Source organism: Mixophyes fleayi, chromosome 3, assembly GCF_038048845.1.
Source record: "Mixophyes fleayi isolate aMixFle1 chromosome 3, aMixFle1.hap1, whole genome shotgun sequence".
Classification (NCBI taxonomy): Eukaryota; Metazoa; Chordata; class Amphibia; order Anura; family Limnodynastidae; genus Mixophyes; species Mixophyes fleayi.
Window position 1 is genome coordinate 134,235,322 of NC_134404.1, and position 27,400 is coordinate 134,262,721.

The window sequence follows — 27,400 nt, forward strand, 5'->3', positions numbered from 1 at the left end:
TCCAATTAGGCAAAGAGGTTTGTACCTGGGTCTTTAGATCCTCCCTGAGACCATCCATTAGTACTGTAACAACTACTTCCCTGTGTTGCACATATTCCTTTATATCTGGTATCCCTGTGTTGTTTGCTCCAGTTCATTAACATGGGAAAAAATATGGCCAACTGTGAGATTATACGTTTAATATTTTCCTGATTATCATCCTCTGTTAAGGATCTATCCTCCTCCAACATACAATCCTTAATGAACTTTTATATATCAGTATCGAGAGAAAGACAGGCCCTCAACACCACTCGCCAATCTTTATTAGTTGGCTCATGTGCATTACCTAAATGTCTAATCAATTTCTGACACTTGGCCTAATCTTTTGTATGATCAGGGAAATCAGACATAATTGAAAACAGCTCAGACCTAGTCCATGGACAATGCACTACTACATATTTAATGGAAACTATACCATCTTTGTTCTCCTTCCCATTGGGAACTGCTATTGTGCGGACAGGATGTAAACCTACCTATCACGCGCCGGGGAATCGGGTCATATACCCGATCCCCGGCTTATATACCTGCTCCTGCTGCTCGCTCGGTCCGTGCTGGGTGCCGCCATCTTGCCGGGTCTGCGCATGTGCAGACCCGATCTGTCAATTACACTGCTCCTTCCCCTATTGGTTAGGAGTTTTGGCTCCAAGTTTAAAAGGCACCTCCTCCCTGTCCTCAGTGCCTGATCTTCATGTGCCTTCCATGGGTTCCTGGCTCCAAGTCTGCGTCTCATCCCAAGAGCTGACTATCTACTGGCTGTCCTGCTATTTCATCATACGTGTGTATCCTGCTGACCACTGTAAAGTATTTCTGTCGCTACTCCGTGGTAAAACAGTCGTCTGCAGAGCTGATACTCTACAGCCCTTTTTCGTGTCTGTGTAACCTGCCGGAGTTCTCCTGCAACCATCATCACCATCCGTGTGTATCCTGCTGACCACTGAAAAGTATTCCTGCCGCCACTCCATGGTAAAACAGTCGTCCGCAGAGCTGACACTCTTCTGCACTCTCCGGTTGTCCTTTATCTGCTGGCTACATCCTGTGACTCATCTCTGCTATTCGCGAGTACTTACTACTCCAGTGACTTATCTCTCATATATCTACTGGTCGCTTTCAGTGGGGGTCGTGACCTGCAAGGGGGTGCAGCTAAGTCCAAACCGCCTTGCGGCTGGTCCCTGGCAAATACCTCTTCCTTGTTAGATTCCGCGCCTCACTGGGAGTTGTATTAGTTCCTGTCTGGTTACCGTCCCTTACTACTCCTGTCGCAGAATTGTGACGCGGAACCGTGACACTACCAAATCACTACAGTCTGGACTAGTTGCTGGAATTACTGTTGCAGTACAATGAATGTTCCCCCTTCTATTAATTTCTACATTATTCTCACCAATTTCAGCCGCTGCCCCTACTAGTGGGACCGTTCCTTTCCCTTGTCCGTGTGGTGCCTCTTGCATGTTACTAGCATGGGCAATGGCTGAAATGACAGTGGGTTCATTTTCTTCTTCTGAAACATTACCCTTAACATGGCTTATCACAGAATGCAAATTACTAGTTACATTTTTAACATTTTTGGTATCGGCTGTACTTACCACCCCATCAGCATTTGGCGGCGGGGGCGCATGCGCCCAGTTCTCCACGCTTTGCAACGCTTACTTCCATTGTGCGCGCACTTTGTGCCACACCTACTTCCGCTGTGCCTGCGCTGCCTTGCCACGTGTTCCCTTCTCGTTATCACAATTTTAAACAGTCATAATATTTAACTCTCGTTTTTGTTGACTCAATCAACGGCACTTTATCTCTAACATTGTTTAACACCTCTGAATCAAAACTACCGATCTGTGGAAAAGGTCTCACACACTCCTGGGTCATCTTGACCCATTGTCGCAGTACGCCATTGCGTACCCACCATATTTCTTGTGCATAATATACCTCGCTGAAACAACCGGCCATTCCTTAGGCAGCACATCATTGGCCATATCTAGCATATTCATTCTCTACCACTAGAGACTTTATTGGCCGTAGACGATTTCAACAGGTATGTCCCCTCAACTCCACCGGACTAAGTATCACTGAACAATAACACGCGATTGTCAACATACTCAATCGAGGAACAACCTAACACAATAACTGGGATCAGAAAAGTATTAACATCGCAATATCCTGCCTTTCCAGTTTGGGTACTTTACAACTGTTAGCACTCGATATTGATCAGAATATCAGCGGTTGCAGCGTATTTCCCTCCACAACTCCCAAGTCACAATCACGGTTGCACAATGAACCATGCGGTTCGATCGCATCGCTTACAGATACTACCTATCAATAAGCTTTGCGATTACTATTGGGAATGCGACGAAAACCTGTTGTTTTCGCTCCGAGTATACCTGCCATGTATACTCTGTGGCGTCTATTTATCTCCTGTTCTCTGTTAGAACAGAACGCCACACAAAGACTTCTTTACTCACTGTTATACTTTCAAACAGAACCTTTGTCTCTCAGGTCATCTCTTTTTACCCAGTTTTGTCAAACTGCACCTGAGTTCTCCTGTATCATTTCAACAGAAAGTCACCTTTTCACTTTACAATCGCACAATTCACATACACTTTTGTTTCTGCCCATAAAATTAATTTCCCAAACAATAGCAATATCTTTTCAGAGGCTTTAACAAGTGATTATACTATAGATATATCACAGACTATCATTTTTAGTCGCGTGGTGGAGACGTGGGCATGTAGAAAAGCAAATGCAGAAAATAATGGCTGAACCAGGCCTGCCATGGATCTCATGTTTACTTTTGGCCCTGCACTCAGTAAGAAACACTCCTAGGAAAGACACAGGTTTAACACCATATGAGATTCTGTTTGGCACAGCACACAGAACAGGCTGTTATTTTCCACAGCAACTACGGCATGTACATGGTGATTTGTGGAACTATGTTGCCTTATTACAGAAACAACTAACTACATGGTCAAGTGTTCTCTTCCATTCTAGACCCTAATTTTGCTACAGGTACCGACAGACTGCAACCTGGGGACTGGGTGGTCGTGAGAAAACACGTCAGGAGAAGTCTTGAACCCAGATACAAGGGTCCTTATCAAGTCCTGTTGACGACTCCCATGGCAGTGAAAATACAGGGAAAAAGACACCTGGGGGTAAATGTATCAATATGCGGGTTCTTCAACACCCGCGTGTTCAGCCTCTTCCGCGATTAAATTTCAAGCGGCGCTGCATTGTAAAGGAAAGTTAACCCTTTACAATGCAGCGCCGCTTGAAATTTAATCGCGGAAGAGGCTGAACACGCGGGTGTTGAGGAACCCGCATATTGATACATTTACCCCCTGGATTCACGCATCACACTGCAAAGTCTTCAAATCAGGGGAGTCTTGTTCTGATAAATAGAAATGTACTGTCATATGGTATTGATATGTCTTGCCAGAATAGTTGTGACTGAAGTAGGGATCAAGGGCTCCCTAACCCAGTGTGACAAATTGTCTATGCCACTGTGAGAAACAGAAGGGGAAGGAGTGCTCAACCATCTGCACTCATAGGAGAGTAAACTCTGAAAATGCCTTTGTATAGACGCATAACCTCATTGGCAAAATTTTCAGTAATAATTCATTTTGGATATTGGGAATATTGGCATTAGTAGCAAAGGGTTTGGCAATCCTGTTGATCGTATATATGTGTAGTGAAAATTGTTATATGGCTGATTAATAAACTACTGACATTTGATTGTTGTTCCTGCAGGAAAAATAATGAGATTCCTGAACCAGTAATGATCACAGAAATGTATACAAGTTTAATGCCTGAGACAAACAGTGAACATTATGAACAATGGTCAGCAATCAAACCAAAAAAACTGCACAGTCTGCAACAAGAGATTGACAGTGACCATCGAGAAACCAGAATGAAAATGTATATCCTTTTTGTGGTAGGACTGATGAGAATCCTAGGGCAGGCGTGGATCCCAGGTCAGATACTAAGTTGGTTAAAAAATCCTATGAGCAGAATGGCCAGACAATAGTGGGATGTAATTGAAAAATGGATTGTCACATCACTGGTGGGACATATTTGTTAATGGATCATATTCCATGAAGAAAGCAATGAATATCTTGATTCATCCATTGTTATTAATTCTTCTTGTGTTAACTTTAATGATTATATGGAACTGTTACTTAACATGTAATACAAGGAAAATTTTAAATAGATATCAGAAAAATACTCCCCTCTATACACCTAGATAAGACATTAAAAAGGGAAAGAAGAGTTATGGTGATAAAGATACCAGGGGATACGTGCTGAATGAATTATTATTCTACCTATATGCGGTCCTTAAGATACCATATAGTGTAAAAGTAAGTGCTAACTATCTTCTGCTGATTATCACCATGACGGATAGGTAGAAGTTAGAAGTAGATATTTAATCAGAAGAGGGGAGTGTAAGGGTAAATTTATATGATTATTGATTTAATATCTATCACGTATTAAGCTTTAGAAACTAATATGTTATGCTATAACCTTAAAAGAAATCATCAGATTTTATGTTCAGTTTTGAAGAAGAATTGTTCAAGGTTGTGAAGCCACATAACATGATGTTCCCCGTGAGCAGAAACAGCTCAAGGATGCACAGCTGTATATTCCTTACAGATAAGACCAAGGACTCAAAGCTGGGGGTAGCACAAGAATATTGGCAGAAAACCTGGAAAGAGATAACGCAGAAAGAAAAAAGAATTGTTTGAACTTTGATGGAAAACTGCAGTATATATAATTGTTGATTGACTTACTTTCATAATCTACTGTCTTGTAATTGGTTGTTAAGCACATACTTGCCAACTCTCTCGGAATGTCTGGGAGACTCCCGCATTTCGCCAGAGTCTCCCGGACTACCGGGTGAGTGTGGCAATCTCCCGAATTCTGCCCACTTCACTAGGAAGTGCGCAGAATTAGATCCCAAATGTCGAGATTCCCGGTGAATCGCAGCGTTTGGCCCCGCCCCCGCTGTCAAATGAGGCGTCATGACGTCACAGGGGGCGTGACCGAAATTACCCCCCCTCACGCCCACCTCCACTGGCAGGCTCCTGGAAGAGAGCTGAAGAAAGTAGGTAAGTATGGTTAAGCATCTATACCCCTAAACTTTTATGTATAAATAAAGACGCTGAAGCGGTCTCAGATTGGAACAGAATCAGAGCTGCTCAGCATTATATCATACAGCTGTTGAGTGTTTTTCTGTTCACCAGTCGACTGAAAATTAATGAAGATCTGATTGACATTGAAGGTGATTGATAGAAGTATCAGTGAACCCCGATTCCCCAACACAAGTTACACCATATTGCTGAGCTATTCTGAAATTGTGCAAGAATAGGTCCTGCTAAAGAAATAGGGTCTTTTCTGCTGCAACACCACAATTTTCCAGTTTAAAATAACCCTGTGATTTTGGATATTTTCTTAAAATACCATCTATGCAATTGTGCAAAAAGCCTATGCAAGATTGTACATCAAACTGAAATATAATAGGACCTGTAATCGCAACATATGGTTAGAAAATAAAGCTCTAGTTCAATGCCGTAATTATATATGCAATTATCCAGTACTAATAATAATTATTCCACCTGTTAAAATATTGTATTGCTAAAAGAGCTGACAACTTTGTCCTCTTTTACTTTCCGTACTACATTTCTTGCCGTTTCTATGCAACGTCACGTTGCTGGGCAGAGTGACGCGCATATCTTACACTATAACGTTATGCATTCAACCAAACTTGTGTGCATCATGCCCTGCCCATAAAGGCGGGCGTTCCAAATAAATCGCATATTGATTGGACTACTGGGCTATTCGTTATGAAGTAGTCTGCTTTTTATTGGTTGGTCGTCGGGATCGGTAGAATCGCATGAGGCGTTATGGGTGGCTGGAGGCGGTGCTGTAGTCTCTTCCATAAATCCGATTATCCGGACCCTGTGCCTACATGACAGGGGATAACGGCCTTCAAACGGGAATTGTAGAGTCAAAAAGGCCAGAATATCTACTGTCTATGTAAAACCGCCCGTGCAGGCAATAGCAATAACCACAGACTGTTCAGTCTCAGTACCTATCTCTTCAGGAAGAAGCTGGCTGCTCAAACGAAACTTTGATACACAGGACAGGTCCCAGCTATTGTCAGAAGCAGAACATCTCTCACCGGCAGCATCTGAGCTGTAACTGGCCCAGAAAGGTACATTATCAATCAGCTGTCTGAGCTATAAACACTCCATAGAGGTACCCTGCAGCTGTTGAGCTGTAACTACCCCTGAGAAGTGCCCTATCCATCACTTGGAGGTACTCTAACTACCCCTGATGAGAGGTTCCCTACCCTGTCTACTGTAACTATCCCAGAAAGGGACCCTGCCCATCTGGTTCAGCTTCTCTTTGGCACATGTGTTGTCTGTACAATATACCTGTCAGATCTGTTTCTCTCAGTACATTGTCATTCTGCCTTGGATCCTGTCAGTCACGGCCCATCTTAGCAGGTGCACTAAATAAGTAGTTTGATTGAGTTGGTATCTGCAAAACCTACCTCAAAAACATCACCAGTCAGAGCTGACAGCGCCTATTACTACCTAAATTAACATACAAAATTATTACCCTACTTTGTACAAACTAAAACACAAATTCCTCAAGTATATGAACTGTAATCTGACTTTATTCTGCATCTCCTTTTATTGTGCTATTTCTGTGATCTGGAAGTGACTTATCCTGACAAGCTGGACAGAACCGTTTTTTTCATAAATTCATCTTCTGAGCTGAAGTGAATTAATTTGATACAAACAAGAAAACCTTTCAACATGTCTAATAATGAGCGCGCTAAGAAGATCATGGAGGGATTCAAGCTGTATCCAAACTTGCATATTTTGGTAACAAATGTAGAATGATTATGTATAAGGTAGAGTGGTTAGTCTATATAACTACTAAGAAGGTATAGTTAGATTTTGGACAAATGCATAGTGCGATAGTTGAGATTTTAGGCCTTATTTTCCATGAGGGGTATTGCTAACCCTGTTTAAATTAAATAACGTCTATAAAAGCATGAATAGAATCAATGCGTTTTTACCTTGATTTTAATGATAAAAAAATTACTTATTTTCAAGTATATATGTATTCTAGAACTACTCTTTCTGCATATACTCAAGTTACGTCTATTGCTAAAAGGTTTTTCATTCAAAAGCTATTGCTGAGAAAAAAACTTTTTTCTTTTTAATTTAGGAAACTGCAGACTACTGAAGTCAAGTTGTCTGATAATTGGGAACATTTATGAAAACTGATGCAGAGAAAAAAAAGGTAGCTTTGCCTATTGCAGTTATTCATATTTCAAGTGTCGCCTTTCTAATGCAGTTTAGAAAAAAAAATTATGATACATTGCTATGGGCAACGCCATCTTTTTTTTTTTTTGTTTGCACCAGATTTCATATATGCTCCCTAATATGTTGGAGAGATGGTCAAGCAATTATACTGTTTTGTTTTTAATGCATGGTAAATGTAATTTCACACAAGTGCAAACCACAACAATGTGTCCCTTGTGCCAGTTTAGTGTAAAGTTGCCTCAAATCGATGGTACAACTATGTTATTTTACTGCTAATGAGCTGTTGTGTTATGTCTCCAACAGTAAATTAGCTATACATCCTGCTAACATCATGTTCCTCTCCTACTTTGGTAAACATTTCCAGAAAACAGTATATTGTGACAAAATGTTCAATTTTTATCTGGACATTGCCATCCATGTTGATTTACCCTATAAACTGGGTACAATTTGAAGAACTGTACTGTGGAAACTTTCCATAAAGCGTCAAACTAGGGTGAAAGAACAGTATTTTCTTAATTTGCCTGGTTTATTTTTGAGAACCCAGTGAAAGGTCATCTATTTTCAATGACAGTGTAGTGTAGTGGGCACGTTAAACAACTAATTAACTTAAATGTGACAGGTTCTTTTTAGAGCAGAAAATGATCACATTGACATAGTCTGATTATGTCAGCTGCCTCTAGACACACATTATATTGTATCTACTTGTGTAACAGGGTGAACCAATCAGGTTCACATTAAACTCATGACAGTCTCCCATGAATAAAAATAAACAAGTGATAAAGGTACTTGTTAATTATATACGTGCCTCATGAAACCATCCAGCAACCTGTCATTTGGTTATCAAGAGCAAGTAGTGAGCGAGCGCTGCAAACATTGGCTTCCTGTGCCATTTAGGATAAGCCCCCGTTATCCTGAGTAATGTGGGCAGCATACAGGCACACAAGGATGAGGGAGTACCAGGGTGGGGGATTACTGGAGAGCTACAACATAAGAGCACATCCTCTGTGTAAATGATTGCATAATTATCAAGTACAGTAATGAATAATTGTTTAAGAAAACTACATTTTGCTTGAATCGGATGTAATTTGTGTGAGTTTCACACCCTGAAGCAAAATGTTTGCATATAGTGTGCTGACTGAAGGTGACTCCAGGCACCAACAAAATGGCACCGGTTTTCTTTTCTTCACCCATTTCCAGCCTTAGTGTTACATCCATATGTAAATGTTTATTTTTTATTTCTGGATCCTATTACTGCATTGGAGATTGAATAAATACACGTTTGATATTGCTATAATTAAGGAAATAGTTTTACACAGTGCAAAACCCTGTAAAATAAAAGTGTTATCGTGAATCGGGTTGGGTACGAAATGGCAATCATGAAAATGTCACATTCAGAATGTCTACACCATACCCTTGACAATCGAAATAGTCGACATTCAGAATAGCGACATGTTCATTATGTTGCCACAGTTAAAATGTCGACATTGTGACTGTCGACAGGTTCCCCCGGTTTTACTAGGGCCAGCAGCTAGGCTTTGCCAACTTAGGCTGGGGGCACTATAATAGGGGAACCCACAGCATGGGGTGCCCTTGCCATAATGATAAACCAGCCCCAGGGTGGTCAGCATAGGGCTGGATTCCCTAGGGAGATGGGGCCTGGAAAAAAAATGCGCCCCCTTCGCCCCTTGGAGTACTTAGGCGGTGGCTGTGGGGTAATAATAAAAATAAATAAAATTAACAGTAATAAAACAGTTTGTCCCTGGTGCACTATAGATTCCAGCAAGCCCAGGTTGCCATTAACTGTTTGGGCATCTTGGCACTTTCAGAAGTGCCAGCATGCCCTGGCACCCAGGGCCCACTGGGACCTGTAGTGCTCAAAAAACAAAATGTAAAGAAAACACACACTACCGTCTTAAAAATTACTTTATTTGAAATAAATAAAAATACCCACTGTAGTACTAGTCTGCATCCAGGCTCTTCATATGTAAATATTCCAATTAGGCATGCATGTCCAAGAAATTAAACCAAAATGAATCCATGGACTTCCTGATTTTCACATACTGCTGGCATTGCCGCTTTAAATTTAATGCTTTCTGTTGACATTGTAACTGTTGACATTACAACCTACAGATGTTGACATTTTAACTGAGGAGACATTGTGGTTGTCGACAGTATTGTGTCAATATTCTGAATGGCAACATTTTCATTGTTGCCATTTCGACTACATCCCTATGAATCATGAAAGTATTGTTTTAACTAGTTTTTCTGTATTTAATCCTTCATACAAGTTTGTGTAATATGAAGGTTACTTTTACTGCCACTGTAAAAATATTGCCATATTAAAGAAAATAAGGAAATAGAAAATAAATATTATATTTTTGGTGTAACCGATATTCAGAACTGTTCGTAAAATACCACTGAGTATTAAGAGGTTAAAAAATGAGGCATAGAAGAGCAAACATATTATATTGAGAAAACTTACAAATAGTAAAAAAAAATCAGTAATTCTGTGCTTTTATTATTTTCACAAATTTAGTGAAATCCCATAAATTTACCACTAAATGAAGTCACCTGTGATAGCAAAAAGTAGACTCTAGTGTCTAACAGCTCTCTACTCTTAAGATCTTTCTGTCCCCCACTTGACTCCTCCACAATACCAACACAGAAAATGGGGGCATACTGGAGAGCTGCAGCAGAGGAGCTCATACTCCGTGTAAATAACTAAATGACAGGTGGATGGTGGAAACCTTATAATTAACAGGTACCATAATAAAGAGTGGCCTTCCTCATACATATTTACTTACCATAACAACCAGACAATAGCAAAACAAAAATTATGTTCAGGAATCATTTGGACAGTCAAACTGTAGTGACAGGATATTCAAAAAGTTAAGTGGGAACCAAAAGACTTATTACTCATAAACTGACATACTGGAGACCCTTACATGCACAGAAACCTCCCGTGGCTATTCCAATACACAGATGTAATTACATCTACTTAAAATTCTTGTGTGTGTAAATATGTATTCCTTTACAAATGGAGAAAGTTATTTTGCAGATACATTTCCCTAAAAAGTAAATAATTGTTATATCAGAATCTTTGCTGGGGAAACGCTTTCTCTCACCCAGGATTTTTGTGAATGTGCCCTCACAAATTTTTTATTTATTTACTTTTTTTTTTACTATTTTTTTTTTTTTTTTTTTTTTTCTTTCTTTTTTTAGCTTTCCCATGTGATGGATCGTAAGAACCTATAAATAAATATGTGCATAAAAAAGCTTTATACACATCTTGTGACTGTGCCTGCTACAAACAGCAGTTAAAGAGGCTGTTAACATCACCATTGTTCTGGCCTTCTACAAGTCAGATAGACATATTCTATTTTCCTATCCAACATTTGTTTAGGGTAGGAATGAGGGAGTGAGGGGAACCAAAAGGACCTCCAAAGACCTTTAGTGGCTGCCTGTTATGTGTAAACAATCTCACTAAGGGACCTATTTATTTTGATTCGTACTTTTGCCTCGTTAATTATCATCTGTCATTTCAGTGATGACAGATTACTTGTGGCTACTTTCTACTGAAGTCGCACCTGATAGGAGGCTGTCTCTAGAGAGAAGTTATCATAAGGTTCTAACCTGCAGTTTTTAATGCGCATGTATGACTGGGTTGAGCATGTGCAGAGGTTATTTACGTAAATTAACACAGGAGAGAGCAGGAAGGCGGCCAGAGAGGAATCCGAAGATCCCTCTCCTGCAATGCTGTCCCCATAAGATTGAATGGCTGACATTGTTCTTGGTGCACGCCCAATGCTCTGTCATAAGAACTGCCTCAGAAAATCAGTCTATACCTAGTGTTGTGGGTTTACAGATCCACTTGAAAATGCGCATGATGGAAAGAATAAAAGTAACTTCAAAATCCAATCTACAACTTTTGAGACCACCTCTTCCATTAATTTCAACTTTTCTCCTTAAATAATGTTTGATTTAGCTTAATTTATGTCTTAAATTAATAATAAGTTAGGGTGCGTCATTACATGTCTTATTTGTGTGTAGGAAAGTTTTAATTAATTAGTTGAAAAGCATATAAAAATGCACTTTTCTGCAAAAGTATAATGGATATATCCCATTTAATGTATAGGAAGATGCCCAGTCTCCGTCACCTCAGAGCTAGTGGAAAAGGCAGATTGTAATGTATGCCCTCTAGCAAAGCAGAGAATGCCCCTCCAAGTGTGCCTCTCCACCTCTGTGCTTCATTTAAATTCCGCAAAGTAAAATGTGGGTGAAAAAGGCGATGCTTTCTCGAGAGGCTCGTCTGCAGCCGTCTCACCTCCTACCTTTCTGAATACTCCCTCCTTGATCCTCTCCAGTCTGGTTTCCGCCCCCTCCACTCCACTGAAACTGCCCTGGCTAAAGTCACCAATGACCTCCTCTCTGCTAAAGCCAGGGGCCACTTCTCCCTTCTCATCCTCCATGACCTCTCTGCAGCCTTTGACACCGTTGACCACCCCCTCCTCCTTCACACCCTCCAGTCTTTCGGCCTCTCCGGCCCAGTCCTGTCCTGGTTCACCTCTTACCTTACTCACCGTTCTTTCTCTGTCACCACCTCTGGGTCTCTCTTCCCCCCCCATCCACCCTTCCAGTCGGGGTCCCTCAGGGCTCTGTTCTGGGACCCTTACTCTTCTCTCTATACACCTCCTCCCTGGGTGAACTCATTAGCTCCTTCGGCTTCAGCTACCACCTTTACGCTGACGACACTCAACTATACCTCTCCTCTCCTGATCTCTCTCCCTCCCTCCTCTCTAGGGTGTCCGCCTGCCTCTCTGCCATCTCCTCCTGGATGTCCTCTCGATTCCTCAAACTTAACCTTGCCAAAACTGAGCTCATAGTTTTTCCTCCCTCTCATACCCCATCCCCTTCTGACCTCTCCATCACTGTCGACAACACCTCTATCTCCCCTGTCCCCCAACTTCGCTGCCTTGGTGTCATCCTCGACTCCTCTTTCTCCTTTGGCCCCCACATCCTCTCTCTTGCTAAATCCTGCCGCTTCCAGCTGCGCAACATCGCTCGCATCCGACCCTTCCTCTCCCAAGATGCCACCAAATGCCTTATCCACTCTCTGATCATCTCCCGTCTGGACTACTGCAACCTCCTCCTCACTGGCCTCCCCCACTCTCATCTCGATCCCCTTCGATCCGTCCTTAACGCTGCAGCTAGGCTTATTTTCCTCTCTCGCCGCTCCTCTTTTGTCTCCCCCCTCTACCTAGCCCTTCACTGGCTCCCATTCCCCTTCAGAATCCTCTTTAAGCTCCTCACACTCACCTTTCAAGGCCCTCGCCGTGCTGCCCCCCTCCACTGGAACAAGCTCCCTCCCTCCATCAGAACTTCCCCTAATCTGTCCAGTTTCAAACGGGCCCTAAAAACCCACTTTTTTCTTAAAGCCTTTCTGTCTCCCACTTAACTTCCTACCTTATCTTCTCCCTCTCTCCCCTGCGTCTCTCTGTCTGTCCACCCCTCCCCTTAGATTGTACACTCCTCTGAGCAGGGCCATCTCTCCTCCTGTTTCCACCACTTCTAACTCTGCTCTCCAGCTACTTAGCCCTCCTCCTCGAGGGTCCTCCACCCCACGTCCACTCTCGCTCCCTCCTCCCCCCTGGGGGTCTCCCTTTCTTCCGCGCCCTCCTTCTTGGGCCCCGTCGTTTGCGGATCCTCCCTCCCCCTTCCCCGCCCTCTCTAGCTGTGCATTGAGCTTACTGAGTTGCTGTGTTTACTGTACTGTGCTGTCTCCCATTGTATTGTAATTTTGTTTGTCTCTGTACGGCGCTGCGGATGCCTTGTGGCGCCTTATAAATAAATATTAATAATAATAATAATAATGCTTTTCACCCACATGCAAAAGTCTTTGTTCAGCAACAGGCACCCCCAATCTACCTACTTCTTCCCATCAGATTGGGCAAAACTTTGCACACTGACAGATGTGGACATCTTGGCTCTCAAAAAAACATTAGCTGACCCTATAGAAAATAGGGGCATTTGCACAAACGTGGGTGTGTACAATTAAAAAAAATAAAAAAATCTATTCAATGCCTTTATTACAACAAAGGGTATCTGTGGTTATAATTGATAGCAACACATTTATGGGGGTGGTTGATGCAGATAATTTATCCATTTTTTTGGGTTCAGAAAGGAATTTTACCCACTGTCTGTGAGGCTGGGGTTTTGTTTCAGATCAACACATTTAGCATTTATAAAAGGCTGAACTTGATGGACCTGTGTCATTTTTCTGTTGGATTCATAATGAATCGCTATCTCTCACAGGAAAGTTTTTATCTAAAGACAACACTTTTTTTTATACATTTAATCTACTAATATTCTAAAGGAAGAAAGTTTTGAGGCTAGAATCCCCTGAGTGGCATGATGTAGACTACTGCATTTACTATAATAAATTCTAAACAAAGCATGTGAAATCGGCCATTGTGGCCCGAAAGCTTGCAAAGTTTGAAATGAGTTGTTATATGTGGCTTGTTTTGTGTTTTTTGGTTGTTTTTTTTTTCCCATTTTTTTTTTTTTTAACTGAAACGTGTGGGTACAGATAATACGTAAATCATATAGTGACAACATGATCAAAATTGTGCAATGTAGAAAACCATTGTCTGTGAAAAAAAAATGGGAAATGTAGATAAGGAATTTGAAGAGAGGATGATGGGGAAATGAAGTAGAACCTTATGTGAAGGGATTTAAGTAAAGAGATGATCAACATTTTATTTAAGATGCCAAACACACTTCCTTTTTCGTTGTTTCCAAACCAACAATTGCATTTATGTGTAATCACAACAAAGTACAATTGAGATGCACATTATGATCTTGGTTTTACAGAATTTATTTTTTCAATTCTTTATTTTGAAAGGACAAATGTGTTAAATGCAGACTACACAGGAAATGTGTGAAATAGCATACTAAGTCCACATTTTGTTACAAATATATGACCGTTTGAAATGACCAATAACATTGCACAAACAGGCTTTTGGGGGAGGGACAGAAAGTGGGGGGGAAAAGGGATGGGAGAATTGCAGAATAGGTATAACATATAGCTTTAGATGGTGACTGTGATCTAAGTTACTGCTAGCACATGGGACACGAGTTTCGTTGAGGTGGCTAGGAAAGCCGGAAGTTCCATAGGTGCTTAGGAATCCAAGCTTCCACCAGTTGTAGATTCTGTGTATTTTGTCCCAGGATAATGATCTCTTGAGGCAGGTCCACCAAATATGATAGAAAGTTCCCCTTAGGGCGCAATTCCTTCAGCAGGCTGGATCTGTTACGGAAAACTTATTTTCTCCTTCATCCTATATGGGGGACACTGCTACCATGGTTTTGTAGTTGGGGAGTGTAAAGTTGGCTCTTAACTGGTTAATTTGTGGCTGCTGACACACTCCTCCCCTCTGTAACCCCCCTGTAGCTAGTCAGTATAGTCTAAGTGCCCAAGAGTTGGGCTTACTTTGGTTTAGCTCAAGTGGTGGAGGATCCAAGAACACCTAAGCATGGGCAGATCCTTTGCTCCTGGATCATCATAATGATGGATGCCACTCTAAAGGGCTGGGGTGCAGTGGCTCTACATTTGCACCTTCAGGGTCTTTGGTCGGCACAGGAAACTTTCCTCCCAATAAATATTCTGGAGTTGAAGGCCATGTTGATGGCTCTCAAAGGGGCTCAGTTTCTTATTCAGGGATCCCCATCTACAATCGGACAATGTCACGGCCGTGGTATGTGTCAACAAACAGGGAAGGACAAAAAGTTCAGGGACAATGTTCATAGCAACCCAGATATTTCTTGGACAGAACAGTTTGTCCCATTTCTGTCAACCATATTCATTCCAGGCATTCAAAATTGGTAAGCCGACTTCTTAAGCCGTCACACAGCAATACCAGGGAAAAGGTCACTTCATCCGGAGGTATTGCAGATAATGGTCCGGAGGTGGGGTCTTTCGGATCTGGATCTTATGGTGTCCAGACACAACTAGCAGGTTCCCAAGTTCTGCTCAAAATCAAAGTACCTGGTGGCGGTGGACATTGTGACAATGCACTGGAGTTTTTGGTTGGGGTATCTGTTTCGTCCCATTCCAATGCTTCCCCGAGTACTCCAGCTGGTCACACTGGTAGGTCCCGATTGACCACACATGATGGTATGCAGACATCCTTTTCATGGCTGTAGGACAAGGACTTGCTTCTTCGCGACAACCTCCTCCTACAGGGTCCCTTTCAGCATTATGACCTGCCTCGGCTGACTTTGACGGCATGGCTGTTGAAGCCAGACTCTGGAGGTCCAAAGATTTTTACTCCAGGGTGGTGAATACCCTGTTATGGGCTAGTAAGATGGCCTCAGTCCGCATTTACTATAGAATCTGGTGCATCTACATTAAATGGTGTGCCCGGCTCTCACACCATACGAATAAATTTCATTTGCCCTAGCTACTGGCTTTTCTTCAAAAGTGTCTTGATGCAGGGCTCCGCCTGGGATCCTTAAAGGTCCAAGTCTGTGCCCTTTCTATATTCTTCCAGATGCGTCTGGCAGGCCTTTTGGGTTCTGAATTTGGTATTCTCTATGCTACAGGAACCCCCCTTTGAACCCTTACAGGCAGCGGACCTGAGATATCTGACATTGAAGGAGGCATTCCTGCTGGCCATAGTGTCCGCTAGACGAGTGTCAGAGCTTGGGGCTCTTTCCTGTAGGGAACCTTTCCTGATCTTCCATGACGACAGGACGGACTGTCCCTTCTTTTAAACCGAAAGTAGTTTCCGGGTTTCATGCTAATCATGAACTAGTGGTTCCAGTGTTCCAAGATGCCTCCGCGGTTTCCACCTTAGAATATCTGGATGTGGTTAGGGCATTACGTATTTACGTAAAAAGAACTTTGGGTATCCTTCTCTTTTTTTTCTTTTTTTTTTTTTTTGTCCTGATCAATTCCCAAAGAAGAGGCTGGCCAGCTTCTAAGCAAAAAATTGCTAGATGGTCCTCAATCCACACATTCACCAAATTTTATAAGTTCAATGGGTTTGTGTCCTCCGATGTTAGCTTTGGCCGTAGTGTAATACGAGCTGGGTTTCTAGAATGGTCCCTCCCTTAACGGGGCTGCTTTTGTACGTCCCCATGGTAGCAATGTCCCCCAGATAGGATGAAGGAGAAAAGAGGATTTTTTTACTTTCGATTAATCCCTTTCATCTGGGGCACACTGCACTCCCTCCTTTCTGCTCTTCTGCTGTTTGCTTCTTGGTTGTTCGACTCTTCCTTGAGGGCTTTAGAATTACACTGACTAGCTACGGGGGATTGCAGAGTGGAGGAGTCTGTTAGCAGCTACAAATTAATCAGTTAAGTGCCAACTCAACTCAACTACAACCACATGGTAGCAGTGTGCCCCAGATGGAATCGGAGAAACGGATTTTTCGTAAATATAAAAATCTTCTTTTATTCAATTTATCTGGGGCATAGAGCACTGGTAGTACATTATGTATCTTACTGCTGAATCTAAATATCAGTACTTTTATAAATGATTCTGTTTAATCTATCTGCAGCCTCTCTCCTGTGTCTGAACAAGCCTTGAGTGGTCCAGCTCTCTCTTCTCCTTGTCCTCTAAATGAATACCTCAATGCTTTGTCCTTGGACCTCTCCTCTTCTGTGAATGTCAACCTTGTCAGTTTTATATGCTCCTTTTGGGTTTCAGTATCATTCATATGCCGATAACACTCAAATCTATTTCTCAGCTCCTTATCTGTCATCTCTACTGGCTCGGGTTCCTGACTGCCTTGCAGCTGTCTTTTCTTTCATGTCCTCTTGCTGTTTCAAACTGAACATGGATAGAATTTGTCATTGTTTCCTCCGTCTACATCTGTTCCCGTGCTTGACATAACAATTGTTATTGAAGATATTCCAATCTCTCAGGCTTGCTGTTTAAGTGTAATTCTTGACTTATTTAATCCTTACTTTCTCATAATGGCATTTGCCTGCCATCTGCAGCTTGAAAATATCTTGTCCATTTCTGATCCATGAAGCAATTAAAATGCTGTTAAATGTTCTAATCATAATCATTAGATTTGTGCTCCTTAACTGCTACCCCTCGCTGTCTCACATAGGCACCCTGTCACCACACAATGCATTTCAAAATGATAGTCTTAACCTATAAAGCTCTAAGCAATGTCACACCTCCTGACATCTCTTCTCTAGTATCCAGGTACTCTCCTAAATGAACTACAACTCGGCACACATCATCCTTATCTCTTCCTCTCAGATCACCTCTCCAGGACTTTTCTTGGGTTAAACCTATTCCATACTTGCCTACTTTGGGCAAGTTCTTTCCTGGAGACAGGCGCGAGTGGGGGGCGGGGCACTGCCAAATGCGTCATTTTGGCCCCATAGTGCTTTATGTATCAATCATCCTCATCTAGAACAATAAAACATTGTGACACGGTACTGCTTCCACACACATCCACATATACAAACTTTATATAATGGAATGCATCTGTGTATTGGCTGCTACCACTGCAGAATCCTTATTACTTGTGACTTTAGCATTGGTTTATATTTTTTTTTTTTTGCTGGATAAAAACATTTCTGTCTTCGGTGAATTTATTTTTTAAAGACCCTTTATTTAGTCCAGAAAGCCCTGCAGTATACAGCAATGTTAAGCATGCCTTCAAATATACACACTCTCTACACCTTCCAGCCCATTTCCGTATATTGCGCTGTAAAACCAAATTTTGTTTCTCCGAATGCAGAATATTGCACATCTGTCCCTGCACGACTTGCACATTTTTGTAATCTTGCCATGTAAATCCACGCACCGTCCCCTAAATGGTACTGTGAGGTGTGTGTGTGTGTGTGTGTATGTGTATATATATATATATATTATATATATATATATATATATATATATATATATATTCAAACATGACTAACGTTTTATTGTTGGGTGGTACAGTTTAATTCTACAATTAATTGATAGTAGATTTGCATTAACAGAGCCTTGTCATACCCCCCCTATTTAGGGTTGACATGTATAATCTTCTGCATCACCCTCATGATCAGTTCCTGCTGCTTACAAAGAAGATAGGATATGTACTAACTTGTTTACTGCCAAATGGTCCTCTGTGTCTTTGTCCCTTGCCATATACTCCTGATTTAGTAGTGGTGTCAGTTTACATGCAATGATGATGCAACAGCGTTCTACCTTGTATATTATGTGGTCTCTTGATTGTTCAGTGCATAATTGATTTTCAACATATTGCCAGTGACTGTAATGGCTGCCTAGGTAATACTCGTTCCTTATAGTCTCGTACACGTGGGCCCTGAAAAACAATAGACAAAACTTGTATGTTTTATTCAACTTTAACAGCGTGTTCATAACGCATTCATTAATGTGTTTTAAAGCTCCCTGGGACATAGTTTACTTTGTATTTGTAATAGAGCAATCTAATAGAACTTCATTGTGCTTTTACTGAAAGTTAGTGTCTCAAAATCAACTCTGAGTGAAGTGAACACTGAAAGTTAGTCAATTTGCTTACATTACATTTTGTGCGATCAGTGTCAATGTGCAATGTGTTAAATGCTTTAAAGGCAATGGCCTGATTCATCAAGGCACGTATCTGGTGATTTTGAGCTTATCGTACGCAAAATCACTCCGCGCATCCCCAGAACCTGGACATACGTCGGTAAATGCTCTAGCTACAGGGCTAGTCTAAATCCTGATCGCTAGTAATCGCAGTCTCGTATGCATGCTATAACATGTATTTGCAATCAGGAGCAACTATAAAAAGACAATCGTTACTGCTTATCCTTAACATTGTATATCTGTGCATCCCAGCGTCAAGTGTATCTCATCTTACATCTAGCAAAGGCTGGCTTGTGGGCCACACTCAAATTATCCTTATATAGGTATGAAAGACAGCTGCTAGGACAACATAAGACAGTACTTTGAGACAAATCCAGAGAAATAGGCCTGCGCTTGGTGTAAGCCCCTGTACCTGGGTGGTGCGTGCATCTGATTTTAACTGCATTTTAATGGTGTTTGAAGCATAAAAGTCAGTGTAGGACCTGCATAGAATGAGATACCCTTGAAGCTGGGATGCAGGCTTAAATGGTTTAATCAAAATATGAACTAATATGTCATATTTTCATTTTGCTAGATACACACAGATATATAGTGTTAAGGATAAGCGCTGACAACAATTGTCTTTTTGTATTGGATACATAAAGGACATTTATGTTGCCATGCAGCTAGTGCCATACAGAATATGGGATTAACTGAGCGCTGGGTTATTTATTCTCCGATATATATATATATATATCTATATATAGCCCTTGTGTAGTAGAGCAGAGCAGGCCTATCTTGAGATCTGTGCTTTGATGTATTTCGGTGTGCGCAGAGCCGTTTTACGTGCGTTTTAAAACAAATGCGCATTGTCCTCAGTATACGTGCCTTGATGAATCAGGCCCTATGTGTGTATGAGGCCTTATGCAATATCTTGTCACAGTACCAAACTAGGAGGTAAGTTAGATCTGACCAACGTTAAAAAAAAAAAAAGTAGCCCATAACAAAAACAAGTCCGCATGCCAAGAGCTAAGGGAAAAAGACCAAAGTTTGTTTTATAATTTGTTGATTCCTTAGAGATAACATTTTTGTTTGACTTTTTCCTGTTTGATTGGCTGATCAGATTTTCCCTCAGATGACACCCACACATACATCTGTTTGCAGCTGGGATGAGCTTCACATTGCAGATTATAACTCAGTAACATTTTGAAAGTGTCTTTACTAGATCACAGATGTTTTGTGCAGCTAAGGAAGGGAGTGAACCTGTCTTCCTCTAAACGTCCTAACAGTCTTGCTAACATAAGATATTGGTGTTAATTTAAAAAAACAGAAAAAAACCCACCCCAAATAAACACATGATTTTTTGCACTTTTACTCTGTACTTCTCTTTAACGAGAAGTCTTTGGTGCAAATAAGGGTTATTCTTATATTATTATGCGTCTTTTTCTGTGGAGATTTCAGACCTGAGTCAACGTGCTCTTGTTACCTGTTGATGGTTATTTACAAACTAGGTCAGGCCAGGAGACTTTGCTAGCACAGTGTTCTTGGAGCCCCTTGGTTGGGGGGTAGAGGTTTTTTTAAAGCTTCATACTCTTATTAATTAGGGCTACATTTAGTCAAAGGTTTCCATAAAATGATTTAATTAATGTCTGTGTGGGGAATAGCATTGACCAGACTATGCAGTACTTTTGTTACTGTACGTAGAGCCAAATAGTCATTGGTGTATATTCTTCAATGGTTCTCTTTTTCCTACAGGAGTGAAAAGGATGTTCATTTTTTTTTCTGCGGAATGGTCATGAATAGATCATGTGTGGCCCTGTCTTGCTTTGCTTTCAAGTCTCTGTATCTGCTGACTTTATTTTTGAGTTATTAGCAAAGTGTTAGACATGAACCTGCGTCATACAGAGACCAGGGGAAAAGGGATTACTGTTGTAAGCAACTGTTGTATGTTTCAGCCTTCTGTTTTACTGCTCCCACTGCACCAAATCTGGAAGAACAAGAGAAGTCATGGGTAGGGCACTGCCAACATGGCATAGTAGTAGAGGTATACCACCTCAACAAGGGAAATATGAGCATCTAACTGTGTGTTTTCAGTGCTTTAAACACACCTTGTACTACAGTTGAATTTAGTGTTTTTATTTTATTTATTCAATTTCTATTTGAACAATCTCTAGCTTGATGGTTTTTAACAACTCGAGTGTTTACAAGCATCTATATTATTTTTGTTATAAGGTAAAGTGCACCATATATATAATAATCTCCAGAAAAGTCAGCTCTCACTACTTTCTTCCAGTGTCTTAGTGTAGTTAGAAGCTCATAATCCTGCTGCTTTATTCGTACCAGAATATTTGAACTGCAGAACTGGGGTAAAAATGTAAATCAGTGAGATTTACCATTACATGGAATCTCCTTACATTGACAAAAGTGGATAGGAGGAAGGTTTGTTAGATAATGCTTAAAGCTTGGGGATAAAATGTGTTCACAAACCCGGCTCTGGAAATGAAAAGTTCTTTGTAACCACAATGAAAGCTAGCTTTAGTACTTGCACATGGCAGGTAACAAGACAATTTTGGCTCCTGTAGTGAGGGGTTTATCCAGTGGCCTGCATGTATGGCAAAACTAAAGTGGAATTTATGGGGCATCAAGGAAATTAGCACTACTGCGGTGTGTTCATGACAGGCACACATTCTTGTTAAAGTTTTTAATGCAAGTGTACACATCTTGTTGTCATTTTATAGCAGAGAGGAGTGGATATAGCCAGGTCTATTTTCTGCAAGGCTTGGCTCTGCCATATACATGATGGACTTTTAATGCTCTCAGGAAGAATGCTAATACATTGTGTCATTATGGGATAGATGGATAATATTCCAATAACTCGGGCAGAACTTCGACTTGAGCCTGCCGTCAACTACTCAGTATTAAATGTTTAAAATGTGTAATCCGTTAAGTATGTTAGGGGGAAAAATCCGCTACATCTGTTTTTGTTTTTATTTTTTCCTTTATGTGAGGTTTCTAGGATTGTGTCCAGTGCAGATTATGCTTAAAAGGGAAAAATCTTTCCAGCAATAACTACTGTAGGTACTGCAGTTTTACTGTTAGTATTACAGCTATCCTTAATGTAGGCTGTACTTTTAAACTGATGGAAGTTGTAGTTGATGGTACCTGTCATTCAAATAAAACAAAGTTTGCTTACACTTGCTGTACAACATTTTATAACCATGATTTCTGTGCCTAGTCTTTATACAGTAAGTCATTAACACAAAGGCATTACTAGGTAACCCTTTTTTGCAATTACAATTGCCCTGACTAATGGACTAACCTTCCTTGTGGTCCAATGAAGGCACTTTCCTTATAGACAAGCATGCCTAGTCGGAGGGGAATTCAGATGAGGGTTGGGCAAAATGATTGATTAGAAGGGTACCTGTAAATAATAAAGGCACATAACAAAAAGTTCCAAACCTGTTTTCATTGTTGCCTACAATCTTATTTATGCACTTGATTATTAATAGAATCTTAACATATTCCCATTACATTGTAAGATCTCATGAGCGGAACCCTTGTCTTCTCCCACCTCTACCTGTGAATCCTTGTCTCTTGCCTCCCTCGTGTTCTCTACAACACCTGTCTTACACCCTTTTCATGGCACCTTATAAATGAACAATAATAACAATGTGTTTGATGGCCATGGAGCTAAATGAGAATAAACTTAATATGGTGTTAACCATGTAAATCCATATATCATCCTTGAGCTAGATGTTTTAAAATTGAAAATACCATAACTTTGGTATTGGTGTCTGGTATTACAGTTGTATTTTGGGGTGCTTCTAACACAGACAGATGTATGCTTGGGCACCTTAAATGATGCAACCAATTGACCTAATTGCTACCAATAAATATAAACCCTTCCCCCATCTCAATACTGTTTTACCTCTTAGCTGTCAGATTAAGGTATTTATTCCTAGAGGTTACAAAACACAGTCGTCTTATGCACAACTTGCTTTAATCCCTGTGTTAACCACTTTTCCTGTCAGCCGCCTAAGTTATCCCCAGTGGCACCTGCTTTTTTTGTGTGCATTGTGTAAGTATCTTATCTCTCAGTGGACCTTCTGGTGAAGGAGAAGCTCTGGCAGGTATAACAACCTGTTCTAGCACAATGGTTTTGTCTGCTTGAAGCTTTTTAACACATGTATTCATACAAACCCCACGCACATAATCCTCGCACTGGAAACTTTTCACTCTGATCTGGTTTACCAGTTTTCCGTCTGGGAATGTCATTGCTACTTTGAAAATGGTTAAACTCATGATGTTCTATTGTGAAGTTCAGTGCAATTTCAGTGGTCCATCTATATGTGGAGCATTTAGTTTGTATACGAATGTTTCATGATGCTGTATGCACTGGTGTAAATATAGCTTTTTGGTCTCCTACATAAACTTGGCATAGGCTCCTCTCAAGTCTTGTGTGCTTTCTCTGAGCACTCTGAAGTGGCTTATGGTTCTATTAAACACTTTATCTAGAGATATGAGACACAGTAATAGTGTTGTTTATCACGACAAGTATAGAAATACATTATCATAGTTTATCTGCCTATCCCCAGTCGATAATAAAAGGTCTTCCATTTATAGTATGTCTTTACATGATGAGGCTCTTTCAATAAATACTTTTCCATTTTGCGTGCTGTAAAACTTACTGCAGTTCTGCAGACGCCCTCCCTGACTTCATAGTCTGAAGCATCTAATTATAGTGACCCTCTGCCCCTAGTGGGGATGAAGAATTTCTAAACGGTTTAATCCCATTAAGAGATAACGCCTTAGTCATGCTGTTAGGTCCTGCACTCTGCTGCAGTGCATATACATCACACTGAAGACCCTGTATGTGAACCTTGGTACAGACATTTATTGGAAATTATTTTGCATTGTCCACAGGAATTAAATGCTCTAATGGCAGCTGGTAAAATCATTGCTGAAACCATTGCACTTTATGACTTTTCAGTATCTAAAATAAGGACGTGCACTCAACTGGCTATAGCTCTTCAGCATTAAAGTCTGGCTTTATGAAAATATAAACAAGCCCTCAGACTCTCTTATAATTCAGTTGCTTTGTTACTTTGATTTATTTTTGAGCCTTGTTAGGAATTTCAACCAAAAGGACAGTTAATTAATGGACGGTTCATAAACCATCCTTAAGAGTCCATCAGAGAAGTGGACTGGAATAATAAAATGAATGTATGCTATGCATATCTGTATATACTCGCATTATACATAGTAGCATGATACCTTTTTAAAATATGCTTTAAATCTATATACGTACTTGAATGTTTTTTTGGTTGGGAGGCTACAATGGCTGGAAGTTAATGAGTGCTATATCTCCCTGTGTTCTATTTCATAGATTTTATACTTTTTTTTTTTTTTTTTTTACTTTTTTTCTCAATACCTTTCATAATTGTGATGGGCCAGTATGTAAAAGTGCCTAGGATTGTTAAAAGAAACTCCACCCCAAACCTAAATGAGGAGTGAGTTGTTGGTCTGTCAGAATTCCTTGAAGCCTCCAATGATCCAGCACTGCTCTGTGCTACTCCTGCTTTCCTGTTTCAAACTGACAGAGTTCTTGTCAATGCCCCACCCCTGAACACTTCCCATTCGTTCAAAGGGAGAGGTGTTAATAAAACCTGCCTGTCTGAAATTAGCCAGCTCTAGTAATAAAGAGCAGAGCAGCACAAAGACATTGGGGGCTTCTGGATCGGGAAAATGCTGCCCCCACTTCATATAATTAAAATTTTATATTAATGTAGTGAGCTCCAAAAGTAAATTTCAAGTTTTGGGTGAAGTTGTTTTAAGATCTGTGCTTATCTTCTGAATATCATCATTTTAGGAGCAATTTCTGCTAAACGTTACAAATTTGCATCTGCAAAGAGTCGTGAGGCCAGTTGTGTCCTGCCAAGCTAACCTTACGCTTTATTGCAAGTTTAGTCTTAGTATTTTGTATCTTAGGAGTATCCGCACATTGACACTTTGTGCACTGGCATGTATTAGTCCTTGGGGAGGCAGAGTCCTTCTGCTCCTTATTCTTGGACATAGGAGGCAATGTAAGTATTAGTTTCCTGTCGCACTTTGTATACTGGCAGAGTTTGCGCTAAAGGCAAGAGTGCTACTTCCCTTAGATGGAAAAGTATTACTAGTAGTAACATATTAAGGAGGTTGGCTTAAAAAAAATACTGTACTTTTAAGAGAGACGGCAACTTATTTGTCAGCTCAAGAATGTTAAGTAAATAATGTAAGCTACATTCTTTAGTTGGAAATGTTTGTGATCTAGAACGCAGCAGGTTGTATTCCTTGACCTCATTAGAAATTCAATGATTCTCCGAGATGGTGAGACCGGGAAAACGATGTGGCAAGGAGCAGAAGATCTGTCCTTTCCAGGTGTTGAACATGAAGGTAACTACTCATTCAGTGCCCTTAAAACAACCATGAAACATGCTTCCATGTTTTTCCCATTATACGACATGTGTTTACTTGTGTTTTTATAGAAATAAACAATGGGGGGCTTTTATGATGAGCAAGAAAATGTGTGGTGCCATGCATGCTCTTCTGCAGCTGTCAGGTGTGTGTGTGTGTGTGTGTGTGTGTGTGTGTGTGTGTGTGTGTGTGTGTGTGTGTGTGTGTTGCAGTGCATCCTCTTCTGCAGCTGTCAGCTGTGTGTGTTGCAGTGCATCCTCTTCTGCAGCTGTCCGGTGTGTGTGTGTGTTGCAGTGCATCCTCTTCTGCAGCTGTCAGCTGTGTGTGTGTTGCAGTGCATCCTCTTCTGCAGCTGTCCGGTGTGTGTGTGTGTGTGTTGCAGTGCATCCTCTTCTGCAGCTTGGAGGTATGTGTGGTGCAGAAATGGATGTAGTGACAATTGTTTAGATTTTTCTACTCCTGTGAAATAGTGTAGTGTCTCTGTCACATAGCTGTACACCCCTTTGGAAATAATAAACATGCCTCCAAGTTTGCCCAGTCAATTCCCCTTTTGCCTATTTAAATATGATGCATGCAAAGATGCCTTTTTCTCATTGTGGTTTTGTGCTATGCCAAGAGAGCAAAATGTTTTTACTGGTCAAGGATGTGGCCTGCCCTGGTCCACCAATTCTCCAGCCAAATTTTGTACATGCTCGAAAACCAACATCTTCACTCAAGCAGGAGACCTTTTGACATCTTTGCCTGTCGTGAATGTCTTTTTTTTTTCAACGGGTGCTGCCCATTTATTTCAACCTCCAGATGTTGACAGTTTGGAATAATTTTATATGTTAAATATAGTCTTTTAGTAGCTGCTGTGGTCGTATTCAGATCCCGAGGGCACATAATCAATAAAACAACATTGTAGTAAGTATCCAAGAATCCATTAATTGAATCATGCTTGTTGCACAGCACTTTTAATTAAATTGCGTAAAAACATTCTAGCATACAGCTTGATCTGAAGCAAATCAATCAACATTTATTTAAATATCCTCCCCATCTCTTGTAATGTAGATAAACAGACATTACCCGGCCTATCTGTTATGTAACTTTATTGAACATTGTATTTTAGTATTGACGGTATATTTACTAAACTGGGGGTTTGAAAAAGGGGAGATCTTGTCTATAACAACCAATCAGATGCTAGCTGTCATTTTGTAGAATGTAGTAAATAAATGATAATTAGAATCTGGTTGCTATAGGCAACATCTCCACTTTTTCAAACCCGCAGTTTAGTAAATATACCCCTTAGTGTTGTATGGGTTGACATTATGGCAAAGCACATCTAGATATGATGGTAATGTAAAGTCTCAGTTCTTGGAGAATCTGAGTTATATTGTTACCTTTTTCAATTTTTTTTTCTGTAGCCCGTGTACCCAAGAAAATCTTGAAATGTAAATCTGTTTCCAGAGAAATAAACTTTGCATCTGAAGAGGAGATGGAGAATTTCAGACTAGAACAGAAAGTTTACTTTAAAGGGCAGTGTCTAGAAGGTAAGATGGTTGAAAATAAATCAATATTATTCTAAGTAAAAACTCTTCTCAAGAGCTAGAAAAACAACTAGAGGGAGACCTATAATTTATTTGATGTTATCTAGTACTGCAGTGTGCAATCCATGGTCCCAGAAAATCGTTTTGGAGTTGGATTTCTCACCCCGACTAACAAGTTGGAAGATCTGTAATGGCCTGAGTGTTCCCAACCTTCTCAGTTCTAACACAACGCTATTGTTGCTTTCTCTTACCAGTATAAGTAGACCAGTCCATTATTTCCACTATCCATCATACAGCAAGGGGCCTTGTACATAACACACCTGCTTACTCCTACCGCTGGTAGGAAGCAACAGCTGCTTTCTGAGAGAAGAGGACTGCTCACGTGAGCTGGTGTGTGGATTGCTGGGAGGGGGGGAGCCTGCATCCATGTTAGTTCAGTCACTGCTTAATATCAAGTATCTCACATTTTGGCAGTAACTTATTTTATT

The 27,400-nt window shown here is 40.7% G+C and overlaps 1 protein-coding gene and 1 long non-coding RNA gene across 3 annotated transcripts in view; both read left to right on the plus strand.

Moving 5' to 3' along the window:
• LOC142144026 (uncharacterized) overlaps positions 1-27,400 on the plus strand; it is a 995,146-nt gene that overhangs the window by 566,276 nt on the left and 401,470 nt on the right. The gene's annotated exons all lie outside the window — the stretch shown is intronic.
• Positions 5,903-27,400, plus strand: part of PDE6D (phosphodiesterase 6D) — a 31,004-nt gene continuing 9,506 nt past the window's right edge. The window contains exons 1-4 of the mRNA XM_075202362.1: positions 5,903-6,235; positions 6,748-6,892; positions 25,277-25,365; positions 26,790-26,915. Coding sequence (XP_075058463.1) covers positions 6,846-6,892; positions 25,277-25,365; positions 26,790-26,915 — 262 coding nt within the window. The 5' untranslated portion in view covers positions 5,903-6,235; positions 6,748-6,845. The remainder of the gene's footprint in view (positions 6,236-6,747; positions 6,893-25,276; positions 25,366-26,789; positions 26,916-27,400) is intronic.